Genomic DNA, 25,773 nt, shown 5'->3' with positions numbered 1-25,773 from the left:
GAAAGAAGGGTAAATCTCTGTAACAGCGCCCCAAATGGCAGTAAAATTCCAATAGGATTTTTAACTCTTTCCCTGTCTATCCTAAAAAAAGGTTTTGGCTGAAAATACACTTCAAAGTGGAAGTTGAGTCAAATAATGAACCTGTGAAAGGAAAGATCTGTATACTCAACTATGCTGAGGGCGATCCGGTCCGAGTGTAAGGAGGGAGGACAACCAACAATGGATATTCCACAGTAAGCCTGGGTGGGGTGACGACATCCCCTGAGCTCTTTGCTGAAGCTGGCGCTGGGACCCAATCATGTGACTGGCCTGGAGTGCCCTCAGCATAGGTAAGTATACAAATCTTTCTTTTAAAGGGTAGATAGGGGGGGGCGTGTCCAAGATGGCGACCTGAGAGGTTGTGGTTGCCAGAGCTCTGCTGACCTTTCTTATCCGGCCACTAATTTCCGAACTTTGAACCCACCTGGTACCTACATCCCTGAGCTCCGGATGTCAGGCAGGACAAAACGCAAGGGGAAAAAGCATTCTTACCCGGACCCAGCCCCGGCTCTGGCCCTGCAGGCGGCGGCTCCCCTCGTGCAGGCGCGCAATATGGCGTCCCAAACGGAGATGGAGGACTGGGAGGTGGACGTCGAGATTGGATTCCGGGAGGTCATGGCGGCTATTGCCTCCTGTCAGGCGGCGCTGACTAACAAGATTGAGGCTGTGCAACTGGATGTCGGCCTGGTACGTCAGGACCTGGATAAGCTGCGGTCGCGGGTGGCGGAGACGGAGCAACGTGTGAGCAGAGTGGAGGACCTTACCTCGGAGCACGTGGAATCCATACGCACCCTCCACACACGAGTGCGGGCCCTGGAGTATAAAGCTGACGACGCCGAGAACAGGAACCGGCGGAACAATCTCCGTATCGTCGGCCTGCCCGAGGGAGTTGAGGGAAGGAACCCCACCGTATTTGTGGAGGAGCTGCTGCGTGGCCTTCTTCCTGAAGCGCAATTCTCGTCCTATTTTACAGTTGAGAGGGCGCATCGGGTTCCCCCCACCCCGGGACCTCCGGGTGCGCGACCGCGCACACTCATCTTCTGGCTCCTGCACTTTCGGGATCGAGACGAAGCACTCAGGGCGGCCCGTCGGACGGGAGATCTCACATACCAGAATGCCACAATAATGCTGTTCCCGGATTACTCTCTGGAGACACAGAAGCTGCGAAGGTCGTTTGATCATGTGAAGGCTGGTCTGCGCGCTCGAAATATTAAATACAGCGTTCTCTTCCCGGCCCGGCTGCGGGTGCAGGATGGAGAGGCCACCAGATTTTTCACTGATCCGCGTGAAGCTGCGGCCTGGCTGGACTCCCTCCCTCCGCGTCGGTGAGCTTCGGTGGTAGAGGTACACGTTTGCTGTCTTCCCTGTCTTGGTTTACTTGTACTCTTCTCCCCCCGGCCTCTCTTACTTACCTTATGTGTGAGACTCTCCTGTTAGTCGTGAGTTCCGAGGGGATTTCTCACTTTTCGTATTCGTGACTTGCCCACTGTACGCATGGACATATACTTCAACGAACGTTTTGGGAACGAACGCCTGTAACTATAACGTCCGTTGCTGGCTTGGACGGCTGATGTTCGTACTTATTGCAGTTGCCGCGGCCCCCATCGGGTCATAGCCTGTGGTCGTCTGCCTCCGCTGGATTTGTTGGAGCCTGTCTGCACAGTATGGACTTAGTGGCGGAGCTTCGGGGACATGGAATCATGGACGATATGCGTTGCTGTGGCGGGGAGTAGCTCATCAGAAGTACTTTCTTTATTATCCTGGACTTGTGGCCGCTCGGAGCCCGGGGGGGTAATGTATTTATTGCATGTCTTGCGATCGAACTGGTTATTTTCTCCCCCGCAGGTCTCCCGCTCGGGGAGCTTATTCCGGGACTGTCTGTTGCAACAAAAGTTTGGAACCCCACCGGGAGGTGGGAGATTTGTTATACTTGGTCAGCATCTCTATGGCCCACTGGTGCCTTTGCGCAGAACCTCACGCTATGTTTCTGTGCCCTCCATAGCAGATGCTTTGGTTACTGGTTTGGGGGATTAAAGTGCCCCCGGGTTTGGGGGGGGGGGGTGCGGGGAGGGGGGGACTGTTTATATCTGCCGATGCAGATGGGGTTGTGTTTCTTTTTCTTTTTCTGTTTTTTTGTTGTTTTCGTTAATGTTGGAGTGTCTTTATGGCTCAGGGGGACATGCTCACTTTTCTCTATAGCCTGGTATGGATATGCTCAACTTGCACCGTTCTCTGGGGGGCTGCTGGGGGGGGGGGTCTGGGGTGGGGGGGGGATCCTGTGGATTGTGACACTTTATATGCTTTCCTGGCCTGATGGGTGAGATCTCGCTTATCTCTTGGAATGTCCGAGGCCTTAACTCGGCGACCAAACGTTCTCTAGTTTTCAAATTTTTGCAGAGATTTAACCCCCACATTTGTATACTTCAAGAAACACACCTGCTTGGCTCGCGGATACTTGGGGTCCGCAGGGCCTGGGTGGGCACTCATTACCACGCAACTTATTCCAACTACGCTAGAGGTGTCAGTGTCCTGATCCACAGGTCCCTCCCGGTTCAGGTCAAGGAGGTGCGGACGGACCCCGGGGGCCGGTTTGTGCTTCTACATTTGTCTGTATATGATAAAGATATGGTGTTGGTGGGCCTCTACCCCCCCCCCCCGGCAAATGGGCAGCTGCTATATGATATCATGCATTTGGCCTTGGGTTTTCATACCTCGGAGATTCTCTTGGTTGGGGATTTTAACTTGGTGCCTCAGCAGGACCTGGACAGACTGCGCTCTACCTCCCGGGCTGGGGGGGAACTTCAGAGTTGGGCTGACACCTTTTCCCTTACTGATCTCTGGCGCCACTTTCATCCCAGTGACCGTGAATTCACTTGCCACTCTGCTACTCACCGGGCGATGTCTCGCATAGACCTGGCTTATGCCTCTCCTGGGGCCCTGAGATGGACCAGGTCTGTGCGACACCTGCCTAGGGGGATCTCTGACCATGCCCCACTCATGCTTACCTTGTCATTGTCCCGCCCGCCTAATTCGAGGGTGTGGCGTCTGTCCGGGTTCTGGGCCACTGATGAGCGGTTGCGGGAAAGTACTGAAGAGGCTGTCAGTAATTTCTGGCAGCATAATGCTGACTTTGAGAAAGGCTCTATTGTGTGGGACTCATTTAAAGCTGTGCTCCGGGGACATTACATCTCCAATATTGCCTTATTGCGCAAGGAAGCGTCTAAATCCCTTACGGACCTGGAGGGGCGATGTGGCAGGTGGGAGGCGGAGTATGTTCGCACGGGAGGGGAGGAGGCCTATCGGAGGTGGCAGGAGGCAGTCCGGGATGTTTCCCTGCTGGCTGTGTCTCAGACCCAGGATTCGCTGCTACACTCGAAGCAGAGGATTTTTGAATATGGCAATAAGAACGGTAGGCTGTTGGCATGGCTGGCGAAGGTTCGCTCGGCTTCCACACACATTGCCAGTATCCGTGATGCTCAGGGACGGGAACTCACCTCCCCTGAGGACATCAATAATAGGTTTTATGAATTTTTTAAAGGGGTGTATGAGTCTAGGCGGGGCTACTCGGATGCCGCACTGACGGGCTATCTGGCGGGCATCCCCTTTCCGGTGTTGTCTGCAGAGCAGAGGACGATGCTGGACGGGGCGATTACGCTGGAGGAGATCCAGTTGGCGATTGGAGGCCTTCAAGCGGGCAAGGCTCCGGGCGCTGATGGTCTGCCGGCGGAGTTTTACTCCCAACATAGCGATGTGCTGGCTCCTAAATTTAAGTGCCTCCTTGATGGGCTTGGAGAGGAGGACTCCCTCCCGGACTCTATGGGGGATGCTATCATTGTCCTCATTCCAAAACTGGGCAAGGACCCTCGGGATTGTGGGGCTTACCGTCCAATTTCTCTCTTGAATGTGGATGCCAAGCTGTTAGCGAAGATTCTGGCCACTAGATTGAATTCGGTAATTTCGACCCTGATTCACGCCGATCAAACGGGTTTTATGCCTGGAAAGGGCACCGATATCAACATTAGGCGATTGTTCTTTAACCTCTCTATAGTTCATGAGACACCGGGGTCCCGTGCAATTGCCTCTCTCGATGCCGAGAAGGCATTTGACTCGGTGGAGTGGGGATTCCTCTGGGAGGTGCTCGGTTGCTTCGGGTTCGGCCCTGTATTTACGAGATGGCTCAGATTGCTCTACAGGGCTCCCAGGGCCAGGGTGCGCACTAACGCTTGGCTATCGGAACCCCTCTCTCTTCAGAGGGGTACCCGGCAGGGGTGCCCTCTATCGCCCGGGTTGTTTGCCCTGGCCCTGGAACCCCTGGCAATCCTCATTAGAGAGTCGTCGGTCATTAGGGGTTTTCGGAAGGGGGACCTGGAAGAACGGATTTCCCTGTACGCCGACGATGCCCTTCTCTATTTAAACGATACGGGTCCGTCGCTATCGGAGGCTCTCGAGATTTTCAACGAATTTGGTTCCTTTTCAGGGATTTGTATAAATTGGTCCAAATCAATCTTGTTCCCTGTGGATGACCGGGTGCCCTCGCCGGCCGGTGGTATCCCACTGCAAAGGGCTACCGAGTTTAGGTATCTCGGGGTGACGGTGACTAGGGATCCTGCCCGGTATTATGCTCTAAATGTGCTCCTTCTTCTCCGCACCCTGCGGGAGAGGTGCCAATCCTGGTCCGGACTCCCATTGAATCTCATAGGGCGCATAAATATTCTGAAAATGGTACTCCTCCCTAAATTTAATTATATTTTTCGCAACTGTCCTGGCTGGATTCCGGGGTCTTTTTTCAGGGAGGCGGATAAGCTCATTGGGTCTTTTATATGGAACGGATCGTCCCCCAGGTTGGCTAGGTCTGTTTTACAGTCTCCAACGAGTGTAGGTGGCCTCTCTCTCCCCAACCTAAGGGCCTACTACTGGGCGGCCATACTGGTTACGGTTTCGTGGTGGTTTGCGGCGTCGAGGTCGAACGGGGCTGTAAGCCTGGAGGCGGCTGTTGTGGTCTCGCTTACGGACTTGCAGGAGCTGGTTTACAGGGGGGTGGCGGCGAACACGGCGCTCCCCGGCCCGATGAGGACGACGCTCAGGGTCTGGCGAGTAGCGGGGCGAAGGTTTGCGAAACCGAATTGCTGGTCTCCGGCCCAGTCACTGTGGGGTAACCCAACCCTGCCGCACTTTAGGTCAATCCCGGATCCGCAGGTCTGGGTGCGATTCGGAATTAATACGCTGGGGGATATCCTGTCGTCGGGAGGGTTGCTTCCTTTTGCTCGTCTGGCAGAATCGCACGCCATGCCTGGTTGGATGTATTTCAGATACCTCCAGCTGCGTCATGCTGTTAGAGCCCAATTTTCTGTATCCCCGACCCTACAATTCACTCCACTTGAAGAATTATTCACGGGGGAGGGCCCCAAGAAACCTCTCTCGGATCTGTACCGGGTGGTCTTCCCGGTTGAATCTGCGAGGCTGAACCTGCTTTGGAATCAGTGGCAGGTTGATATCCCTACTCTGGAGAGGGAGGACTGGGAGGAATGCCTGGAGAGGGGCACTAAACTGGCTATATCGGCGTGTGATAAACTCATCCAGACGAAATTTCTCCATCGGGTGTACCTCACTCCAGTGCGTTTGTCCAGGATATATCCCACTAGAGTCCCCTATTGCTCCAGGTGTCGAACTGAGGTTGGAACGTACCTACATATGTTCTGGGAGTGTAGACGGCTGGAGGACTTCTGGTTAGGCGTTTTTGATCACTTGAATATCCGGCTGGGGTTAGGGGTCCCTCGGACCCCTGCACTAGCCTTATTGGGCATCCATCCAGATGAACTCACGCCATACTACTCGAAGCTATTGACCTCCTATCTCCTCTTCTATGCGAAGAAGGCAATTTTGTGTAAGTGGCTCTCGGAGCGCCCCCCAAGTGTAGCCCGATGGGAACGAGCAGTCGACGCTGCCCTCCCATTATACAAGCTAACGTATCATAATCGGGGTTGTCCGTGGAAGTTTGACAAGATCTGGCTACCGTGGACCTCCGGGACAGCCACGTGAGGATAGAGTTGGGATCATGGATTGCCTGCCCTTCAGTTTGTTGGGGTTTGCTTCCCCCCCCCCTTCTCTCCCCATCTCCCTTCCACTGTTGCTTACTTGGACGACCTAAGCTTATTTATCTGGGTATATCTCCTGTATGGTGTTTGGTGATGGATGATCTGTTCTGGGCCTCACTGTAGGGGTATTCGAATATCCCTCTTCTATTGTATGACACTCTAAACTACTATATTAATCTGTAACTACTTGACTGTACGATTGAGTTGTTCCTCTGCCTTATTCTGTTTTGTATTCTGTTGTGATATCTTTGAAATAAAGCACTCCTGTTTTTCAAAAAAAAAAAAAAAAGGGTAGATAGAATAGGCTTAGAAAGGGAGTAGGTTTACGTCTAGTGTTTGACTGAGCTTCCACTTTAACAGAAAACCAATGTAAATGTAATATGAATCAAAATAGAAAAGTACATCATATGGTCTAATCTTATGTTATGCAATTTTAAAATGTTTTATATATAAACAGAAAGATTGCACTATACCTTAAACACAGTTTAGATTGGTATAGAACCTCTCCAGCAGAAGACCTTAATGATAATAATTTTGTGACCTTTCAAATGTTAAAAAAAAATTAAAATATAAGAAAAAATTGTGATGCAAGACACTGCCCCTCACCGCTGCAAACAACGGACACCAGACTGCACCCTAGAACAACCCATTTCAGCATGTAGGTTGGTGTGAACAAGCCCTAAAGCTGGCTATAGATGGTTCAAATTGATTCACACCAAGTATGGGCAGACTGAAAGTATCCAAGTTGATCGATCAATCTTGGATACAGCCAGCCTGCTGAATTTTACATGCGATTATTGTTAGCGGCTGTTATGGGGGAAGGCTTCCTCTGCCCCCGCTTGGAGAACACAATGTCTGTGATAAGAGGAGAGAAGTTTGCTTTGTCTATGGCCGGCCTAACTCTCTTGAGTTTTCTTTGTAAAACAGATTTTTATTGAGGAATTAGACAATGAAGATAGATAGCCCAACATCTGAAAGTATGGTACATTGTTAATAAGAGTTGTAACATACAGATTTATTGTGGTAAAACCAATTGTGTGTACGGTTACAAATTTTAAACACAGCAGTATACAACCCAACAGGGTGACTATAAGCTTTCAGGTGGGCAAGAAGAGAACAAAGGGAAGGTAATATGAGCATAAGATCAGGAAGGGGAAAGGGTCTAGAAATCGATGACTAGGTGGACAGCTCGAGCTGTCAGAACAAAATAGACATCCCAAGGAACAACCGATTCATACCAAAGTGAAGCTTTTTGGAGAGGCAGCCCAACGTTTAACAGTTGTTAGTGGCCATTCTTGAAGTACATCCTTAGTTTTCTCATCAACTCTCATTACTGAATCTTTGGTGATTCCAAGAAGTCGTGGCACAAGCTTATTCTTACCCTTCATTTTCTCCTGCAAAGTTAAAAGTGATACAAAAAAAAAAAGAAAAATCATATAAATCAAATAACTGCATCTTCATAATTATATTTTTTGGCTGAAGTAAAATTAGATTTAGTCAGTCATGTTACTGACAGAATACTGACAAGGCTGGTAAAAGAGGTGGTCCTTACAGTGATAAAGTATAGTGTTCAGAGCTGCATGTCACAGCATTACTGAATCATGAGGTCAGCAGAAAATGCAGACAGAAAATGTGCAATGATTTGACTTGAGGGAAAAGTGTCTAGGTTAAATAATCACAGCTTAACAAAGATGATAATTATGAAAGAAAGCACCAGAGGAGATGAAAGTTGGGAGAAGGATAAAAATGCAAGAAAAGCAAGAAAGAATTTGCCACAAAATCAGATTTCTTTCTCCCACCACACAATGCATTTGCAGAGGAAACACTGGGGGCTTTTTACCGACAGCCAAAGCAGACAACACAAAACACGACATGCATGGTAATGCACACACAGGAACAGTAGGTGGTAGCACAGCATGAGAGTAGAATTATAAACTGATACAAGGCAGTTGCAGCAAAGTACTTTGTAATCATAATACAATGAAATATATAGTGGACCTTTTTATGTGGGTATAAAATTATTCAACTACCTCACTGGTAAGAATTTTTCGATAATATATGTATGTGTGTGTGAAATTATACTTATCAATGAAACTTTAAAGTGGCAAGAAGAATTCTTTGACATCATAACACTCAAAATTAAAACAAAAAAACAACTTGAACAGCAGCTCTCCAAGTTGACACCTTCATAAACAATCTGCGTCTATCACCTCTGCTACCTTATGACTGCTGATTGCAAATTGTCCACACAGGGACCATAAAAATGATAATGGCGTGACAGGAACTGAGCTGTATATATTCTCATTTCCCTGGTTACCCATCTAAACTTTCCCATTCAAAGAAATATTGGAAATATACAGAAACAGTTAAAATTCACAGATTGTTAGGGCCTAGTCGTATGTTTTCCTGCACTAAAAAAACATGAAGTTTACTTCATAAAAGCACATTTCAGGTAAAAATCCTGCTCTTTCCCAACTGGCTGATTAACATCGATGTGCTGCGTTTCTCAAAGAAAAGCCATAGGCACCCCTCCTATGTATATGCATTACCATGCACACAGATAGCTGTGAATGTGCCCTAAAGTTCACATTCTTGAGCAGGCCAGAAAAATCTGATTTTTATAACAGCTTACCTGTAAAATCCTTTTCTTTGAAGTACATCACAGGACACGGAGCCATAGTAGTTACTATGTGGGTTATAGGCCACCTTCAGGTGATGGACACTGGCACGCCCTAAATTAAAAAGTGCACTCCCTATATAACCCATCCCACTGGTGGGAGTACCTCAGTTTTTTAGCAAAGCAATACACATGTATACCAAGAAGGGATGGACCTCTGTGTCCCGTGATGCACTTCAAAGAAAAGGATTTTACAGGTAAGCCGTTATAAAAATCCTATTTTCTTATTTGTACATCACGTGATACAGAGCCATAGTAGTTACTATGTGGGATGTCCCATAGCAATGCCAACTGAAGGGAGGGAGACACCACAAAGGGCACCAAGAGACCAGAGGATTCATACTGCAAACTGCAGTACACTGCGCCCAAAAGGAGATATCCTCATGATCTTTTACATCTACATGATACAATATGGTAAATGTATGGATTGAAGACCGAGTTGCGGCCTTGAAGATTTAAGCCATGGAGGCTTGGTAATGCATTGCCCAAGAAGCGCTAACAGCCCTGGTGGAGTGAGCTTTAATATGAAAAGGAGGATGTTTCCTCTTAAAACCTTAAGTTTGAACAATCACTTGACGAATCCATTTAAAAACAGTAGATTTCGATGCTGCCTGTCCTCTTTTAGGACCATCTGGCAACACGTTTAATAGACCCTGACCGCTCTCACCACATCAAGAAAACATAGTGACCCTTCTTCCACAGAAATTAAGTTCTGGAAAAAAAATTAAGGCAGAACAATATCCTGGTTTAAATGAAAACCCGATACTACCATCGGTACGAATTCAGAATGAGGCCGCAATACAGCTTCATCCTTATGAACAAACAATACAGGTCCTTACAAGAAACGGCAGCCAAAACTGATACTCTTCTTGCAAAAGATATGGCAAACAAGAAAATTATTTTTCCCCCGCCAAAAGGACCAAGGGAATATCTTGTACTGGCTCAGAAAAAAAATACTGCTTCTATAACCCGACAGGACTAAAATTAAGTTCCAAGGGTTCAGGGGTGATCAAACTGGAGGATTAATCCGTGTTACCCCCTGAATAAAGTTAAGAACCAGAGAGAGGAGCAAGTGGTTGATGAAAAGAAAGACCAATAAGGACGACATCTGGCCATCGATAGGTTTAGAATTGAAGCTGGCCTTGAGTACTATCTGTAGGAATTCAAGGATCCCACCTATGACATATTTCCTGGGGTGCCAGATTCTTGACTCTGGAGGCCGGCTTCTTAGTATTTACCAAAGTAGAACTACTGAGGCTAAATCGGTAGGATGGAATACCAGACTTCACGAGAGAAGGTCTGGCCATAGTGGTAGGGTCTAAGGGTCCCCCACCGCCATCTTTACGATCTCGGCAAACCAAGATCTCCTGGGCCACAAGAATTACCTCCTTCCCTTCTTGCTTGATTCTGTGAAGAAGGTGCAGAAGCAGCAGAACAGGAGGGAATGCATAAAACCAGTAAAAAAAACTGATCCCATGGAAAAAAATCAAGGTATCTGTTTCGTATGCCATCAGATCCCTTGTCCTTGACACAAAGTTCCACATCTGGAACTCCTCATCTTCTGGTATATCAACAGAAACATGTCGAGGTGAAAGGACCATTCTCCCAGGAAAAATTGTTGGCGACTCAAGTAGTCCGCCTGTCAATTCCTATTCCTGGAATGAAAATTGTAAATAGGCAAGAAATTTTGTTTTCTGCCAAGATAGAATATGAATCACCTCTTCCTGGGTTGCAAGACTTTTTGTGCCCCCTTGGGTTTGAATCGGATCCTGATAGGACAATTCCATAGTATGAGCGTTCAAGGCCTCGAGGACGAGGCGTACTGCCCACATTTTTAGAATATTGATGGACAAGGTCATCACTGATTTGGACCATTTCCTTAGGACAGATGCTTCTTCCAGGATTGCTCCTCAGCCCAGATGGCTGGCGTCTGTTACCACCTTCCAGGTAACTGGTAGAAAGGATTCCTCTTTTTGAAGATTCTTGAATATCAACCACCAATTGGGGCTCTTGATGCACATTGGGGGATAAACACAGTAGGAAGCCCAGAGCTTGGGCCTTCTTGTTCCCATTTGAAAGGATACTGTTTTGCAGCAGTCTTAAATGAAACTGGGCATAAAAAAACGGCCTCGAAAGAAGCCACCATCTTTTCCAACAAATTCATGCAATGCCGAATAGAAGGATGATTCTTTGACTTGAGTAACTTAATCAGTTCCTTATGGAACTGACCCTTTCCTGGGGAAAAAAAAAACATCCTCTTCTGAGCTGTATCAATGATCAGTCCAAAGTACTGCAATCTCCTTGATGGATTTAAGGAGAATTTCTCTAGTCTGAGAAACCAACCTAGGTATTCCAGGTAGCTAACTGCGGTGACCAAAGTTTGGATTAAGTGGGCTACCAAATTGATCTACGAAGAGAAGATATAAATAGGCCAGTATTGTTATACCTTAATCCATTACCCTGGCTAACGGAGGAGCCAGGACTTTTGTAAACACTTGAGGTCGAGTAGCTAGACCGAAAGGCAGAGCTACAAACTGAAAATTAAGATTTTCTACCTTGAAGCCTTAAATTTCTGGTGAGGGGGGGGAAAAAGCATTCTTGACGTCGATTGACACCAGAAGTTCTCCCCATTGTAGGTTTAGATCTTTGAGATCTAAAATGGGTCTGACATCCTCGGAAGGTTTTGGAACCGCAAAAAAAAAAAAAAAAAAAAACTAATCCTTGCTCTGCCAAGGGGACCACCAATATCACTCTTTGAGACAAGAGACAAGACATGATGATCCAAGCTAGAGAGAGAGAGAGAGAGAGAGAGACTTCTTTTCACTGGATCTCTGGGAACGTTTTGATCTGAGAAAACGAGGAGATGGGAACACTGACATTGTTCCTGCCAGACCCTTGAAAGCCGTAGAAGCCTTCACCCCACTTGAGTAAGCGGGGACGCTCTTTCAGAAGGCTTTAGTATTTTGTTTTGTGGGTTACCTCCCCCAGGCCCTCTTTTAACCCTGGGACTGACCCTGAAGTTTACCTCTTGAATCCTGACGGTGGAAGCCATTGTGACTGCCTGGAGGCAGATGCCCCTGGCACTGGTGAAGAAGCACATTTAAAAAAAAAAACGTAAACTTCCTAACCAGAAAAAAGGGAACTTTCCCATCAAAAATTCTTTGGATATACTTATCCGAATTGTCTCCAAATAATCATTCACCATAACAAAAGGGAAACTGGACAAGAACTTTTTGTATGGCGATTCGGCTGACCATCTTTCACCCATAGGATTCTATGCACATGTACCAGTCTTGGCATGAGCCGTGGGGCCTGGAGAATAGAATCTTTCATAGAGTCAACTGTACAACAGAACGCTTCTGATATGCCGGCCAAACCCTGGGCCTGCTGATCAGGAATAACTTTGGAGTACCTCTATAAACTGGTCCTAGAAGCCTACGGCACATGGAATTCCCAGGCGGTCTCCCATGCAGGTACTAACCAGGCCTGACCCTGCTTGGCCTCAAAGATCAGACAAGATCGGGGGCTTTCAGGGTGATGTGGGCTTAGGCTTCTGAACGCTAGCGCAGGTTTGAATGGCTGAACCTGAGGGCGAAATATCAGGGTTTTTTTGTTTGTTTGTTTTTAAAAAGGAACTCTAACTTCTTATCTGTTGGACCCTTTAGCATATGAGCATTGTCTACAGGACAAGTCAGGTTTCTGTTTACAGAGGTTATAGCAGCGTTAATCGCCGGAACTCCCCATAAAACCCTTCCTCTATACAATAAAGTATTGAGAACTTTTTCAGAGGAAAAAAACTGTTTATCTGGGTGCTCTCAGAATACATAAGCTTTCTTAGCCATGAATGGATAGAAAAAGCAAGAACTGATTGGGGGGGCTTTTAGTGAACCCAAACCAGAAGTGGGATCATTGACAGACTGCGTTACTGGCAGTAAAAATGTGGAGCAGACTAATTCAGTGAATGACTGAAAACTTTTCCTGTGAGCTTGATACTTTGCATCAGGTTCTACGGAAGAGGAGATATCAGCCTTTTCCTGGTCCTAGAGAGAATTCGCCATCTCTCGCTCCTTGTTCCTCAATATGAGGGTCCTGAGCAATGGACAGGGACCGGTTATGCTTAGTCCCACTCTGGGATGCGATTAAAGCATCAAACTTTTACTTTAAGCTTACAGTGGTTGAAGAAGAAAACCTCCTTAGCAATATACACAGAGCCTGCAGCGTTTAAGAGCAGCTGCAACACTTTAACCTCTTGATGGCTTACCGTGACCAGTAGGGGTGCAACAGATCGCCACCGTTCCATGATCTGAACGGGTCAACCTGTTCGAATCAGCACACCCCGAGATCCGCTGCCTCGGCCTTAGGAAAGCTCTGGAGCGGCGGCCATCTTGGTACACCCGGCGGCCGTTTATGTGATCACTCTCTCAAATGATGGAGCGATCACTTGTACTGATCTGTACAGTGGAGGGGAAAGATCAGATGGAAGCAGCGTTGTGGGCTGGATCTGTAGTGCCCACAGTGCTGCTCTGTGACAATTGCAGTCACATCCATCCATACAGTGCCAATACTCTGCAACACCCTGCCAATACCCTTCCATACCCAGCCATATGACTTGGATATTACAGTGGGGGATATGACGTGGATATTACAGTGGGGGATATGACGTGGATATTACAGTGGGGACTATATGGTGATGGAATTTTCACAGGTTTTCACAGCAAATTCAATTATTATTTGCTGATCCAAAAAATGATAAGATCCGTGACTCTGATCCGAGGAACGATCCCATCCATGAGTTTTTTGATCAGTTGCACCCCTAGTGACCAGCCATATTACTCTCAGGGGAGCAGGTCATCTTACTGGGATGGATCTAGGCATCTGTGTGAATAAAGTCTTTCTAGAGCCCTTTATTGAGGCGTTTTTACCCCCCTTCTATCATAGCCCGATGCACAAAGCAGAGGTACTACAAGAAGGAATGCATATACTGCTTGAGCAGTTGCTGCTATTAACGTCCAGCCTGATGCAGCCGCAAAATTGTTTCAAAGGAAATGCCTGTGTCACCAAACCTGGTGAATAAGCAGGGAGAAACCCCCCCCCCCCCCCCCAAGTTTACCGGAGGACCTACTGTCTGGCTGTAGGAGGCGGGAGCATTTCAGCTCTCTGATACTGCACTGTTTCCAGCATGAGGCAGTGAGTGCTCAATACAGCCCTCAGTGGTGACAAATAGGCACGACAACATTTTACAGACGTTTAAAGGAGACATTCATAAGAAAATTTTAAAAAAATTCTTAGAAAACTCCACTTACCTTTCCCGCCGCAGGGTTTTCTGTGGTAAACCAACAGACTTAATCTTCAACCTTCACGGTGGGTTCCGTTAAACCTTCAGGAGCTGGGGAATCCTAGAGGAAACCCACAATCCTGGACCTGCAACAGCACCCTGCCAGTAAAACTTTATGGCCTTACTACCAAAAAGTACTGGATCCCAGGGTTCCAGCTCTTCAAAAAGAGCAGCATTCACAGGCAAAAACCTTGTTTCTTCGGATACGAGGCTGGGGGGGGGGGCACTCAATTTGGCCAAAAAGACACTTTGAATGGATCCAGTCAGCATGGCTAGCCCCAGCAAGGATTGCTCCAGAGGAGCTCAGCACATCACATAGTCACCCGTGACCAACACCTTAGACACTGGCAAAAAACTGAGGTACTCACACCAGTGGGAGGCCACCAGTTCTGACATGCTCTACGCACTGTTGATGGCAAGATGGAAAGAAACTTTGAGTCAGCGTGGAAATGGGAAGGTGAATGGCAGATGAATGTACAGGAGGCAAGTGAATGTACAGGAGGCAAGTGAATGTACAGGCAGTGTTACAGGAGAGACACCCAACTGGGTCGGTCCAGAACAATGAGGATCACAAGAATACCCCCCATCTTTATTCTGTGGAACAGATGAGAAAGGAGCTTTGGGGGAGGCATAATTTAGGTTTTACTGATCCCATGGAGCCAAAAGAGCTTTCATCAGAAGATCTCTGTGCACATGGAGGTCCACATCTAGCTTCATCCACCTGTGCCACACATCCTGAAAACCTAGGAGTGTAGGGACCAAGCAACAGGGCGCACTTACTGCCAGCTGAGGAAGGCTGCCTACCAATTTTCCATGTCTGGGATGTAAACACTGGGTAAGGCTGGAAGATGAAGTTCTGTCCAAGACACAATCTGTCAGACATTCCTGCCCCAGCAAGACTTCTGGTTCCTCTCTGATGGTGGATGTATGCCATTGCTGTTGCGTTGTTCAATTAATGCCTGATCAGATGACCCTGCACTTGGGTTCTGCACTGTAGAGACAAGCAAATGCTAGGGAGGAGACTCTTGTGCAAGTTTTCAAAGTGTATGTCTAGCAACATGTATGTCTGACTGGAGTGTTCTGGCATGGGAGCCATCCCCCTGTCAGAATACAATAGCACAGCAGGGGAGATCACTGTATCATCATCTAATTGTTAGCACAGCGGCTCCGACCTGAGCTGTCAAGTTTTTTTTTGTTCAACACGTTGGGTTGAATGAAAAAATAAATAAATAGTAGTGTGTACAAGGCTTTAGGGTTAGAACCCCTGATTTTTAGGGATATTCATGACAGAGATGACCCTCATTCCTGTACTACTGATAACTTTCTAGCAGATGTAAAGTGAGGGCAACTCTCCAACAGAAACTTAGAAAGAAACAAAATTGTTTTTATTTTACAGTGGCAGAAGGATAGATTTTGGTCTGTATGCTTTCCCTGTTGCAGATATTACCTCACTTCTTGTCTGGTGACATTGTTGTGGAGCCCAGCTAGTGCTAGGAAAAAAAAATGGCTTGAAATACACTTTAATTACAGCGGCTTAGTGGTTAGCACTTCCGCTTGACAGCACTAGGGTTGTAGGTTTGAATATCAACCACGAAACTACCTGCCTGGAGTTTGCATGTTCTCCCTTTGCCTCCCACGTTCCAAAGACATGCTGGTAGCTTATTTGGACCCTGTCTAAATTGGTCCACGTATGTATGAATGTGAAAGCTCCTTGAGGGCAGGGACTGCTATGAATGTGCAATATATATGTAAAGTAAATAAACAAATCCAAAAAGTGGCAGTTGGAAGCATGGAGATACCACACAAAGCAACTTTTCACTTTTACTAAATACATAATAAAGTTATTCTTCATTTTAGATAGAAATGCCTAATAAAATAGTTTAGGATAGAAATGATGCTTAATGAAGTGGTTTACTATACAATGTATGAAACCAAGCGTAATAAATAAAAAATACCTTCACTAGAAAAAAAGACACTCCATATGTCCGTAAAGATCGAGCCAGCTTTACATACTTCACTTTAGCCTCAATTTCAGTCATTTCTCCACAATTCTTATGCTCCTGTTGGTCATAGCAATCATAGATTACATCAACAAATGCAATGCAGTAAAACAATACTAAGACATTTTGAGCAAAGTGCTAACATACTTGCCAGACTTTAGGGTTAAGGTGGTAAAGACATATATATAAAATGCAGGCATAATAAAAACAAAATGTTTGGGCAGAAGAACAGGATAAGACATACAGTATGATATGAAATCTGAATGAGTGCAGATCTTTTCTCTGTAGTAACTCTTTGGCAGGGATGGATTGAAGTACATGATAAACATAAATAATACAATGACTAGCATGGTATCATTAAAAATAGAGCTTTTTCATATGGTTATTATGCAGATTCAGTCTTATAATTATCAGGTAAAAATAAAAGCAACACATTTTTGTGGCCTATTTTGATTTCAGTTACAATGAATTACTTTAAATCGTCCCCAACAACAAAATGTTAGCAAAATAGAACATTTTATTGGTTATTTCTACATTACCTGGAAGATTTTCTTCTCTGCTCCTCTTTGTTTGATGTACTCCTTAGGAAGAAACTCTTTCAGGCTAAAACATAACAAAACTATGTTAAGTCCACCAAGCTTTTGCCAAAAAAAAAAAAACACACAAGTTTATTTAGGTAAAACAAATGGTTTGAAAAAATGTTACCCCAACATTTCATATTCTTGATACGCGTTTGTTGTAACTTGTACTTGTGTTAAAAAAGTATGCTCTTCTCTTTGTATTGCTTTCTTTGTGTGAAATAACTGGTGATTCTGCCAGTCCCCCTACTTTCCTATTTCAAACCGACCACCTTAGGTATAATAGCATATCCATTGCAGCGTGGTCAGCTTTTTGGTTGTGCTGGGAGTACAGGCTGCCTGTCCTTCAATGATCAGACTTCTGCTGACACACGTTCCCTTCTGCACAGCCATTTACTAGGAAAGTCAGTATACTGCTGCTTCTCCACCCCTAGATCTCTTAAGATCTTATGCAGCTGAGAACAGAGATTACTTGATTACTTAAAAAGAAACAAAGAAGGTATTAAAAATGTTTTTTTTTTTTAAATATTTACAAAAATGTTTTGCCTTTTATTTTTAACTTAAACTAAATGGGGTTGTTTTACAAGGTAAAAGTAGACATATATTTTAATTACAACAATCCCACAAACTCCACAGGCCACCACACAAATCAATTACCCTCTAATGTTCTATCCAGCAGCTCTTTCTGCAAAGTGCATGTCAAAAATTTGTATTAGACAAACTCAAAGTGGTATTAAGCCAAAAGAAATTCTTAAATGTGATGGCCCCCTTTAATTTTTTTTAGCCTTTATTTCCTATATTTTCACCTGCTGATCTGCCAACTAAGTCTGTTATTTTTTAACAGAACAAGCACTCTTGCAAATGCATCAGTTAGATAAACCATTTACCACCAAGGGGAACTTACAATGTCCAGTTTCTGTTTATGTAAAACCATTATCCCAAAAGGAAAATAACGGTTGCTGCAACTGCTTGTGTGGCTGCAGTGAGAGCTGGAGTTTAGCTTCATTTTCTTAGTGTATATAAATCAGCTAGTGCATCTAACACTCCCCTCCCTCAGACTGACAGTGCTGCTGTCCAAAGATGCTCCTTCATCCAGAGTGGGGACATGCTACAGAAGATGTGTTACTGGCCAGATCAACAGGTGAAAACAGAGGGGAAAAGCCAAAAAAAAAAAAGACTAGCTAATGCAGCCACCACATCTAATGATTGGTAAGCTGTAATGAATTATATTTTTGGTTTTGGGTTTAATAAGGAATACGTGCAGCTTAAAAAAAAAAAAAAAAAAAAGACAGGATTAGTCAACAAACTTTTATAATAAAGCTCCATAGGAGGCACACATTGTAACATTGCTGGCACATAAAGTACCTTAGCACTTATAAGGGTTTAAGTTGATGTTCCAAGTGGCCAGTGGTTATCAATTCAGATACAAACAGGTAATCTGCATGGACATTTAAAGGAGAGAGAAATATGCATGCCTTTGTACCTTTCGATAGTAGTAGTGACCTGGTTTAGCTTCAATACTAGGAGTCCCTCACCTAAACGGATCAGCTTTGATTTCACTTGCTACCTGTGTGTTTTTGGCCAAATTAAGGGGCATCCAGAAAATTCACACTCTCGAGAGTGGGGTGGGAACAACAGTCTTTATACTTTGGTTTCATTACCAAAAACAACATACAACATATTATGAAACATCTTATGACATATGAAATATTACACCCCCCACCCCCCCTCTTCATTCTTACTCTAAAAATCCAAGTTTATGTTTGGCTTCTATGTGAGGTCCAAATTGAATCTGTGTTTGGATTCCCCCAAATTCACAGGCCTTGTCAAATGACACAGGGTGAGAACCATTCAGAATGTCATCACGGGCCTAAAATAAAGAAGGATCTTAGTAAATAAAAACTTGGCACAGCAGCTACTCACAGAAAAAAAATTATAAAGCTAAAACACTCATGCACTCTACCCATTTGTGCAAACCACATTACTAATTCAGTTGCTTACCTGAACGTAAAGTAGGTTCAGTTGCACAGGATCCCTGGAATCTACATTCTGATCTGAATAGAAGAACTTCCTGCGGAGAAGTAATGTTTCGTTTTCATCAACTCCCTGCTCCCGAAATGTGCGACTATGATCCAGCCAATTTACTAAAATGTCAGTGAAGGGAGTGAAATAAAAAATATTGCTGAATTATATACAATATTTGGCAGAAAACTGCAAAATAGAATAAAAAGAACAAACACTTTGAAAATGATTCACAATAGGAAATCAGGTAAAAATGTCCAGTTCATAAAATAGACCGTTTGTCTTCATTGGATCTGCTTAGACCATATGAACACATGGTTTTGTAGTTTCAACTAATTAACCTTTTTGTGACCAGGGATCATTGACACCCAGTCCAAATTTGGCAGCTTTTGCATTTTTCAGTTATCTTTGCAACAACTATGATTCATTTGTACACCTAAACAAGGATTGTTTATATTTAGGACTTGAAGATAAAGCACAGCCAAAGATCATTTGGCTGTACTTCTACTGTGGATTACAGGAGTGCAGATTGTGCTGAAGTTCGCTGTTGGCTGACATCATAGAGCTGGTTCAGGCTCGGGAAAGATTGTAACCATGCAGTCAGGATCCGCCCACATGCCTGGACCGGCACCCGGCTCAGCTTCTGAACCTGAGCCGGCCGCTCCTGTACCTTCCACAGCCCCAGCGCTCCAGTGAGTATGAAGGGGTGAGTGTGAAGGGCAGAGCAGAGAGCCAGTCACCAGCTTTCTGCTCAGAGAGCACTGAGAACCGAGCTATCAGCAGTGTCTGATTGCTTAGGTCTCAGCCTTAGAGCCATCGGGGGACAGATGCAGCATTGGACCGATGCTGCATCCACTTAGGTAAGTGTGATTTCTAAATAAATAAAAAATAATAATAAATAAATCCCAAACTTCTCTTTTGAAGTATAAGGCTTTAGTGTTAACACATTTTCTATTTTAAAAGCATAGTACTACAAAATGTGCAGAAATTAAAAAAAAAAGCAAATCTGACAATTGCAATAATAAACAATTCCACCTTCACACTGCAGTGGCATCTGTAGGCTGAAGGCACATTATGTCAATGAAACGTCCCTCCTGCATTTGATCACTATGTCATAGCTGACACATTGATCACATGTTTAGGAACCTGATTGGTTACAAATAGTAACAATGGAGCTGTCAATAAAAGCCGTGTTGAGAGACAGTAACCCAATGAGGTCCAAGCTGGTGACTTTTAAATGGAGGACCTTTATTTACATTTCCCCACAACATTCCCTGATGATATACAGATTGTAGGCAGGAACGGGTTAAAATGTTTTTAAATGACTAATACTGGAAAACATTGTGTTTTTGTGTTCTCAAGTCTATATAAGCATGCTCTATTCACTGCATTCTCTTGCCTGTGCTCACTCACACTCATCTTCTGTATGGAGCTTAGCTTTCAGTTTCTCCATTTTCTTCTCATCTCTGAGGAGAGTTCTGTCCTTCTTTAGAGTTCCAGTTGGTTCTTCTTTCTTCTCCTCAGTCTCACGGATTAGAGAGTATTCCTCATAGTTTGTAATTCCTGGGCACAAGCTCATGTTTAATTTCATCTGTCTGTAAATGCCTTCATCAATTCATAGTAAATCCCCAACTAGTTTTTCTAGGGCATTCAAAAATTGTATTTTTCTAAAAACGTTGCAATAAAAAGAAATGTCTTGAGGGCCAGGTCACACCAGAACACAGTGCGAGAAACCCACATTGCATGAGGGTTTCCAGCATCGCGTTCTAAGCGCACTGCAATTTTGAGCTGCAGCTGGTGTCATCATTCAGTTAATGACGCCCCTAAAAAAGGTCGCAAACGCAGTGAGTTTACCCACACCAGATCGCATGGTACAGAAGTACCATGTGATTTGGTTGCATTGAGTGTCCAAAAGTAGTGCATGCATTACTTTTGTTGTGGGCTTTTTCTAATGAATGGGCGTAAACTACATAGCAGAGAACTGCATATGAACCGGCCCTTAAACATTATGCACAACCTGGTATAAATGCTTTTTTGCTGCAAGTAGGTCCACATGATTCACTTTGTAATAACACATGCAAAAAACCTACCTTATTAAGCCAAAAAAAAAAATATTCTATTATACTTTAGGAGTCCTACAGCAAGAAAAAAAATTGCAGATGGGGCTGCTCTGTGTATTCTGCAAGGTCTTTCTTGGCGCTTGCCAGAGGACTGACAAAAAGTAACCACTCCCAACCACATCCAGTCTTTGAGAAATGCAGAAGTATTGAGGAAGTTGGTGTTAAATAAAACGTACTTTATGTAGTATAAAATAGGAAGAAAGCTATTTAAGCATCCTCTGTCATTAAAGAGAATCAAAGCATAAATTTAGGCAAAATTATATTTTAATTTATCAGCTGTGGATTAAACATGGTAAACCCTGCCCATCACTTCCTGTCCTCTAGATACAACAAAATAAACCCTGTTAGACAACTGTCAGTTGTTTCTATTACAAGATTTTCCCTCACATCCTGATCTGTGACAACTGTAAATTTTGGTAAATCTACCTAGCAGACAGCAATATACATATGACAGATTTCAAACCTCTACTTTATTATCTACTAATTCTTACTGTTTATCCCAAAAAGATAAAGTCCTCACCTATCCTGCTGCATATTGTCACGAGAAGTTCTCCTACAGTCTTTGAGTCATCTACCATAATCATTTTTGCTGCTCCATCCAGCATTCTAATTTTTTGTGGCCGTTGTTTCTTCCTATATTCCAGAATGTCCTAGTAGCAACAGCAGAAAACAAGACTACATTATAAACAGTAACTGAATGTAGTCTACCAAGAAAAATACAAAGCCAAGATAGACGTTATAGCCTTGTAGAAAGTGCCATTGAATTTGAGATGATGAACTGGACAGGATTGCCTTTGCAGGACTCAAGCAGGCAAACGTTCTCAGTCCTCAGGAGGACATTACTGTCATACAGGCATACTTCTATGTCCTACAAATAAGTTCATTTACATAACAGGGGACACCAAGCTTTCGCTATACTTCCTGGCTCACTCAAACCCCAGTATTATGGTCACATTTCTGCCCCATCCTTACCATTCACAAAACACATGGCCCCTGGCTCTCTTTTGTGAGCGAGAGATGCAAGTTAGTGCTAAGGGTTAATCAGCCTTGTACCATATACAGCTACAACAGATAGGAATACAGATAGGAATACAGAAGGAGCAGGCCATATGCCAGCAAGGTTCTCCTGGGGAGCGAAAATGTTTGCCTACTTGAAACCTGTTACGGTAATCCGGCCCAAAATTGGGCTTTAAGGAGTTTCCTACTACCCAGTTTTTACGTTGTAAATGTGGAGGACGTGCAGGCTGACAAGGTGAATTCCAGTTATGGACATTTTTGCAGTTACATTTTCCCAGCAAGGACCGATAGAAGCATGCATATTCCTTACCTGTTTAATCCCTGCTGTTTCCAGGTCCCATGCCAAGCTGCTGCCCTGCTGCATAGTAATCGCAGGTGGTTGCTCGCTTGGCACAGGCGCCATTCACAGAACGCCTTGTAATTTTTTTTTGCATTTTGAATACAAGGAGTTCTCCAATTGGGTGAGCTAAATATTGTGATGTCACAGCCCTGCCTCTACACAATATCCAGATAACCCTCTGCATTTAGAAAAAACAAATCGTTCTTTGAACGGCACCCATGAGAAAGTTACTATGTAGCAGGGCTGCTGCGACTTCAGCGATTCTCTGCTTCCACAGTGTTTGGCCAGACATGAAATATGTATACTTACATTTGTCCAAGCTAGACGAATGTAATTGAAAAATATCCATACATGGAACTTAGCTTCAACTCTGGTAAGCACAAATTAATTAAACAATTATAGCGTATCAATACTCAGGTGCCCATTTATGAAACAGATGAGCAGTGATCCTGATGATTGCAGCTCATCTCACATCATTAGCGGTTTATGAAACCGAGATCAGGAGAGAACATGTTGTCCGCTGATCATCTCTGCACACAGAGAATCTGTCATTGACAGAAACGGCCAATTTATGAAGGTGCGATCTCTGTCAGAATTCTCCCTCCCAGATTCTCCAGCCCAAAGGTGGAGAATCCCTGGAGCACGGGGCTGGGGGGTGCTGGAAGATTATTGACTTCTTCGATTAGACATAGTAGGGGAACTATTTATTTTATTAGCAAGAGGTGGGCACCTCTGAGAGTGCCCATGTAATCAGCAGTAGTAATTCACCGCTGCGTAATAAACGGACACAGAGTGTTTCATTGATTTTCTGGTACTGTAATCTCGCTATGTCTCATGAGATTACAATGACAGGAAGCGTGCTCCACAGATCAAAGCATTTGTAGATCTCTTCACGCTTCAAAAGGAGACGCGATCTACACCACTTCATAAACAGGCACTCAGAGGAGAGCAATCTCCTCTGTGAATGCCAGAGAACTCAGCAGCAGGTATTTTACGCTGCTTGATAAACTCATTCAACTATATGTTTCTAAAATCAGATTTTTGCACTCATCATAAAATTAATTTTTTAGAGTTCACTGAGGGACACACAAGTCAGAGACATTTTTGCTATACTGCTGCCTACAGGAGGATTTGGACAAAAAAAATAAACAAAAGCGACCAGCCTGGAATAACCCCTCCCACTTCCAACATGCTTTAATTTTGTAACAAAGCAGTGTTGAGAGCAAGTCCATCAACAGAGGGGTGGGACCTGTGTCCCTCAATCAACCTCAAGACATGGAAAGCAACCCTGTGAGTAAGTATAAAAAGGGGAATATCCCTAATAGGTTCAAAAGATGGTTTTTGAGGTACTGACAGAGCCAAATTGAAATCCAACAAATAAAAGGGTAAACATACAGCGGAAGCCATATGAGGGACACCCTGTACAAAAATCCTAAAGGCCAAGTTCACCTGTGGGAACATGTTACACCCATCTTTAGGGTGTAACATGCAACATTTTCCTCAGCATCCGCTCCTACTCCCCCTTCAGCCATTGTCATACTTAAAATTTGGCGCACAGCTGAGCCACTGCAGCAGACTGACTTGTAATTGTTAATGGACTGCGGGTGTGGTAATCGGTGCACTTCTTAGACACCTCTTTCAAACTACTACCTGAAAGTCCATACAGATATATGCACAAGAAGCTGGAGGAAAGATCTGCAAAAACCGCCAATGCACCCACGATCCATTAACAATGCTTTGCATGTTACTGTGGAAAAATAATAAATTCACGTTTAACTGCACATATACACTACTGTACAATTTTTTAGGCAGGTTGTGAAAAATGCTGTCAATTTTGAATGCTTTCATAAATAAGTGGTAAGATAAGTGATAAGACTATTTATCAATTAACAAAATGGAAAGTAAATGAACAGAAGAGAAATCCAAATTGAATCAATATTAGGTGTGACCACAAACTCGGTAGGTAGGTTGTGCCAAACATCTTGGAGAACTAACCACAGATTGTCTGTGTATGTAGGCTGCCTCATATCCTCCTGTCTCTTAGGCTTGGTTCACACTGAAGCGCAGAGCGGCTCACAGCAGGGGTCCACTGTGTCCCTGTTCACCAGTTCAGATCTGATTTCCCTTAGAATTTTTGGCTGAATTCAGACCTGAAACGGAGCAGAAGAATCGCAGGACTCCAGCGCAATTCGCTCCGGAGACGTGAACCAATCACAATCTCCTGACATGCAAATTGGATGCAGGGAAAACCAGTATCCAATAGTGTGAACCTAGCCTTAATGTAATCTCAGGCAGATTCAATTATATTATACCCCAAAAAATCCTGCATAAAATTGAACTGCAGCACCTAACTCACAATTTAGATACGAGATGTGCACTAAAAAAAATAAAAAATAAAAAAAAAAAAAAAAAAAAAATGTAGGTGCGCTGCCCCTTTAAGAACATTTCTATTTCTGAAAGCATTCTTAACCGGTTCCCGACCAGCGCACGCCGATGTACGTCGGCAGAATGGCACGGGCAGGCATATTGGCGTACAGGTACGTCCAATCTTCAATGCCGCCCTGCCATCACGAGCGCCCAACCCCCCACAGTTAGTAACACACCCCTAGGAACACTTAACCCCTACACTGCCACCCACTGGTTAACCCCATTCACTGCCAGTGTCATTTACACAGGAATCCCTGCATTTATATAGCAGTGATTACTGTATAAATGACAATGGTCCCAAAAATGTGTCAAAAATGTCCGATGTGTCCGCCACAATGTCACAGTAAAAATCGCTGATTGCCGCAATTACTAGTAAAAAAAAAAATAATGCCAAAAAACTATCCCTATTTTGTAAACGCTATAACTTTTGCGCACACCAATCAATAATCGCTTATTGCGATTTTTTTTACCAAAAATTTGTAGAAGAATACGTATCGGCCTAAACTGAGGGGAAAAAAATGTTTTTTTTATATATTTTTGGGGGATATTTAAAGCGGGAGTCCGCCGGGACTCCGCGTTTTTTTTTTTTTTTTAAAGCCAGCAGCTACAAATACTGCAGCTGCTGACTTTTAAAATAGTGACACTTACCTGTCCAGCGCGCCCGCGATGTCGGCACCTGAAGCCGATTTCTAGATCGTCTCTCGAGTGCTGCCGCCGCCATCTTGGGTATGGGAATCAGGAAATGGAGCCTTTCGGCTTCATTTCCCGGTTCCCTACTGCGCATGCGCGAGTCGCGCTGCGCAATAAGGACGGTCCCTGCTGCCTTTGGGATCTGTGTGTTTCCCAGCAGGCAGCGGGGCACTTGCGGAAAGGGGCGTAATCTACGCCCCTTTCCGCAGAGAGCTATCCCGGAAGTGGGTGCAGATACCTGTACTGTACAGGTATCTGCACCCCCCTCCCCCTGAAAGGTGCCAATTGTGGCGCCGGAGGGGGGGGGGGGGGTTCCGATGAGCGGAAGGTCCACTTTAGGGTGGACCTCCGCTTTAATATAACAAAAAGTAAAAAATAATGTGTTTTTTTCAAAATTGTCACTCTATTTTTGTTTATAGCGCAAAAAATAAAA

The 25,773-nt window shown here is 44.5% G+C and overlaps 1 protein-coding gene across 2 annotated transcripts in view; it reads right to left on the bottom strand.

Annotated features, from left to right (window-relative positions):
• TLN2 (talin 2) overlaps positions 1-25,773 on the bottom strand; it is a 430,025-nt gene that overhangs the window by 225,286 nt on the left and 178,966 nt on the right. For both annotated transcript variants that reach the window (XM_077472779.1, XM_077472780.1), the window contains exons 5-11: positions 21,387-21,516; positions 20,160-20,309; positions 18,726-18,868; positions 18,467-18,594; positions 16,686-16,749; positions 16,102-16,206; positions 7,373-7,528 (exon numbers count right to left, since the gene is read on the bottom strand). In XM_077472779.1, the coding sequence (XP_077328905.1) occupies positions 7,373-7,528; positions 16,102-16,206; positions 16,686-16,749; positions 18,467-18,594; positions 18,726-18,868; positions 20,160-20,309; positions 21,387-21,516 (876 nt within the window). The remainder of the gene's footprint in view (positions 1-7,372; positions 7,529-16,101; positions 16,207-16,685; positions 16,750-18,466; positions 18,595-18,725; positions 18,869-20,159; positions 20,310-21,386; positions 21,517-25,773) is intronic.

The sequence above is a fragment of the Lithobates pipiens genome, unplaced genomic scaffold (assembly GCF_037356315.1).
Source record: "Lithobates pipiens isolate NorthernLeopardFrog02 unplaced genomic scaffold, aLitPip1_a1.2 Scaffold_8, whole genome shotgun sequence".
In the NCBI taxonomy this organism is placed as follows: domain Eukaryota; kingdom Metazoa; phylum Chordata; class Amphibia; order Anura; family Ranidae; genus Lithobates; species Lithobates pipiens.
Note: the sequence above shows the minus strand (reverse complement) of the source record. Positions and strands in the feature narration are given on the sequence as shown.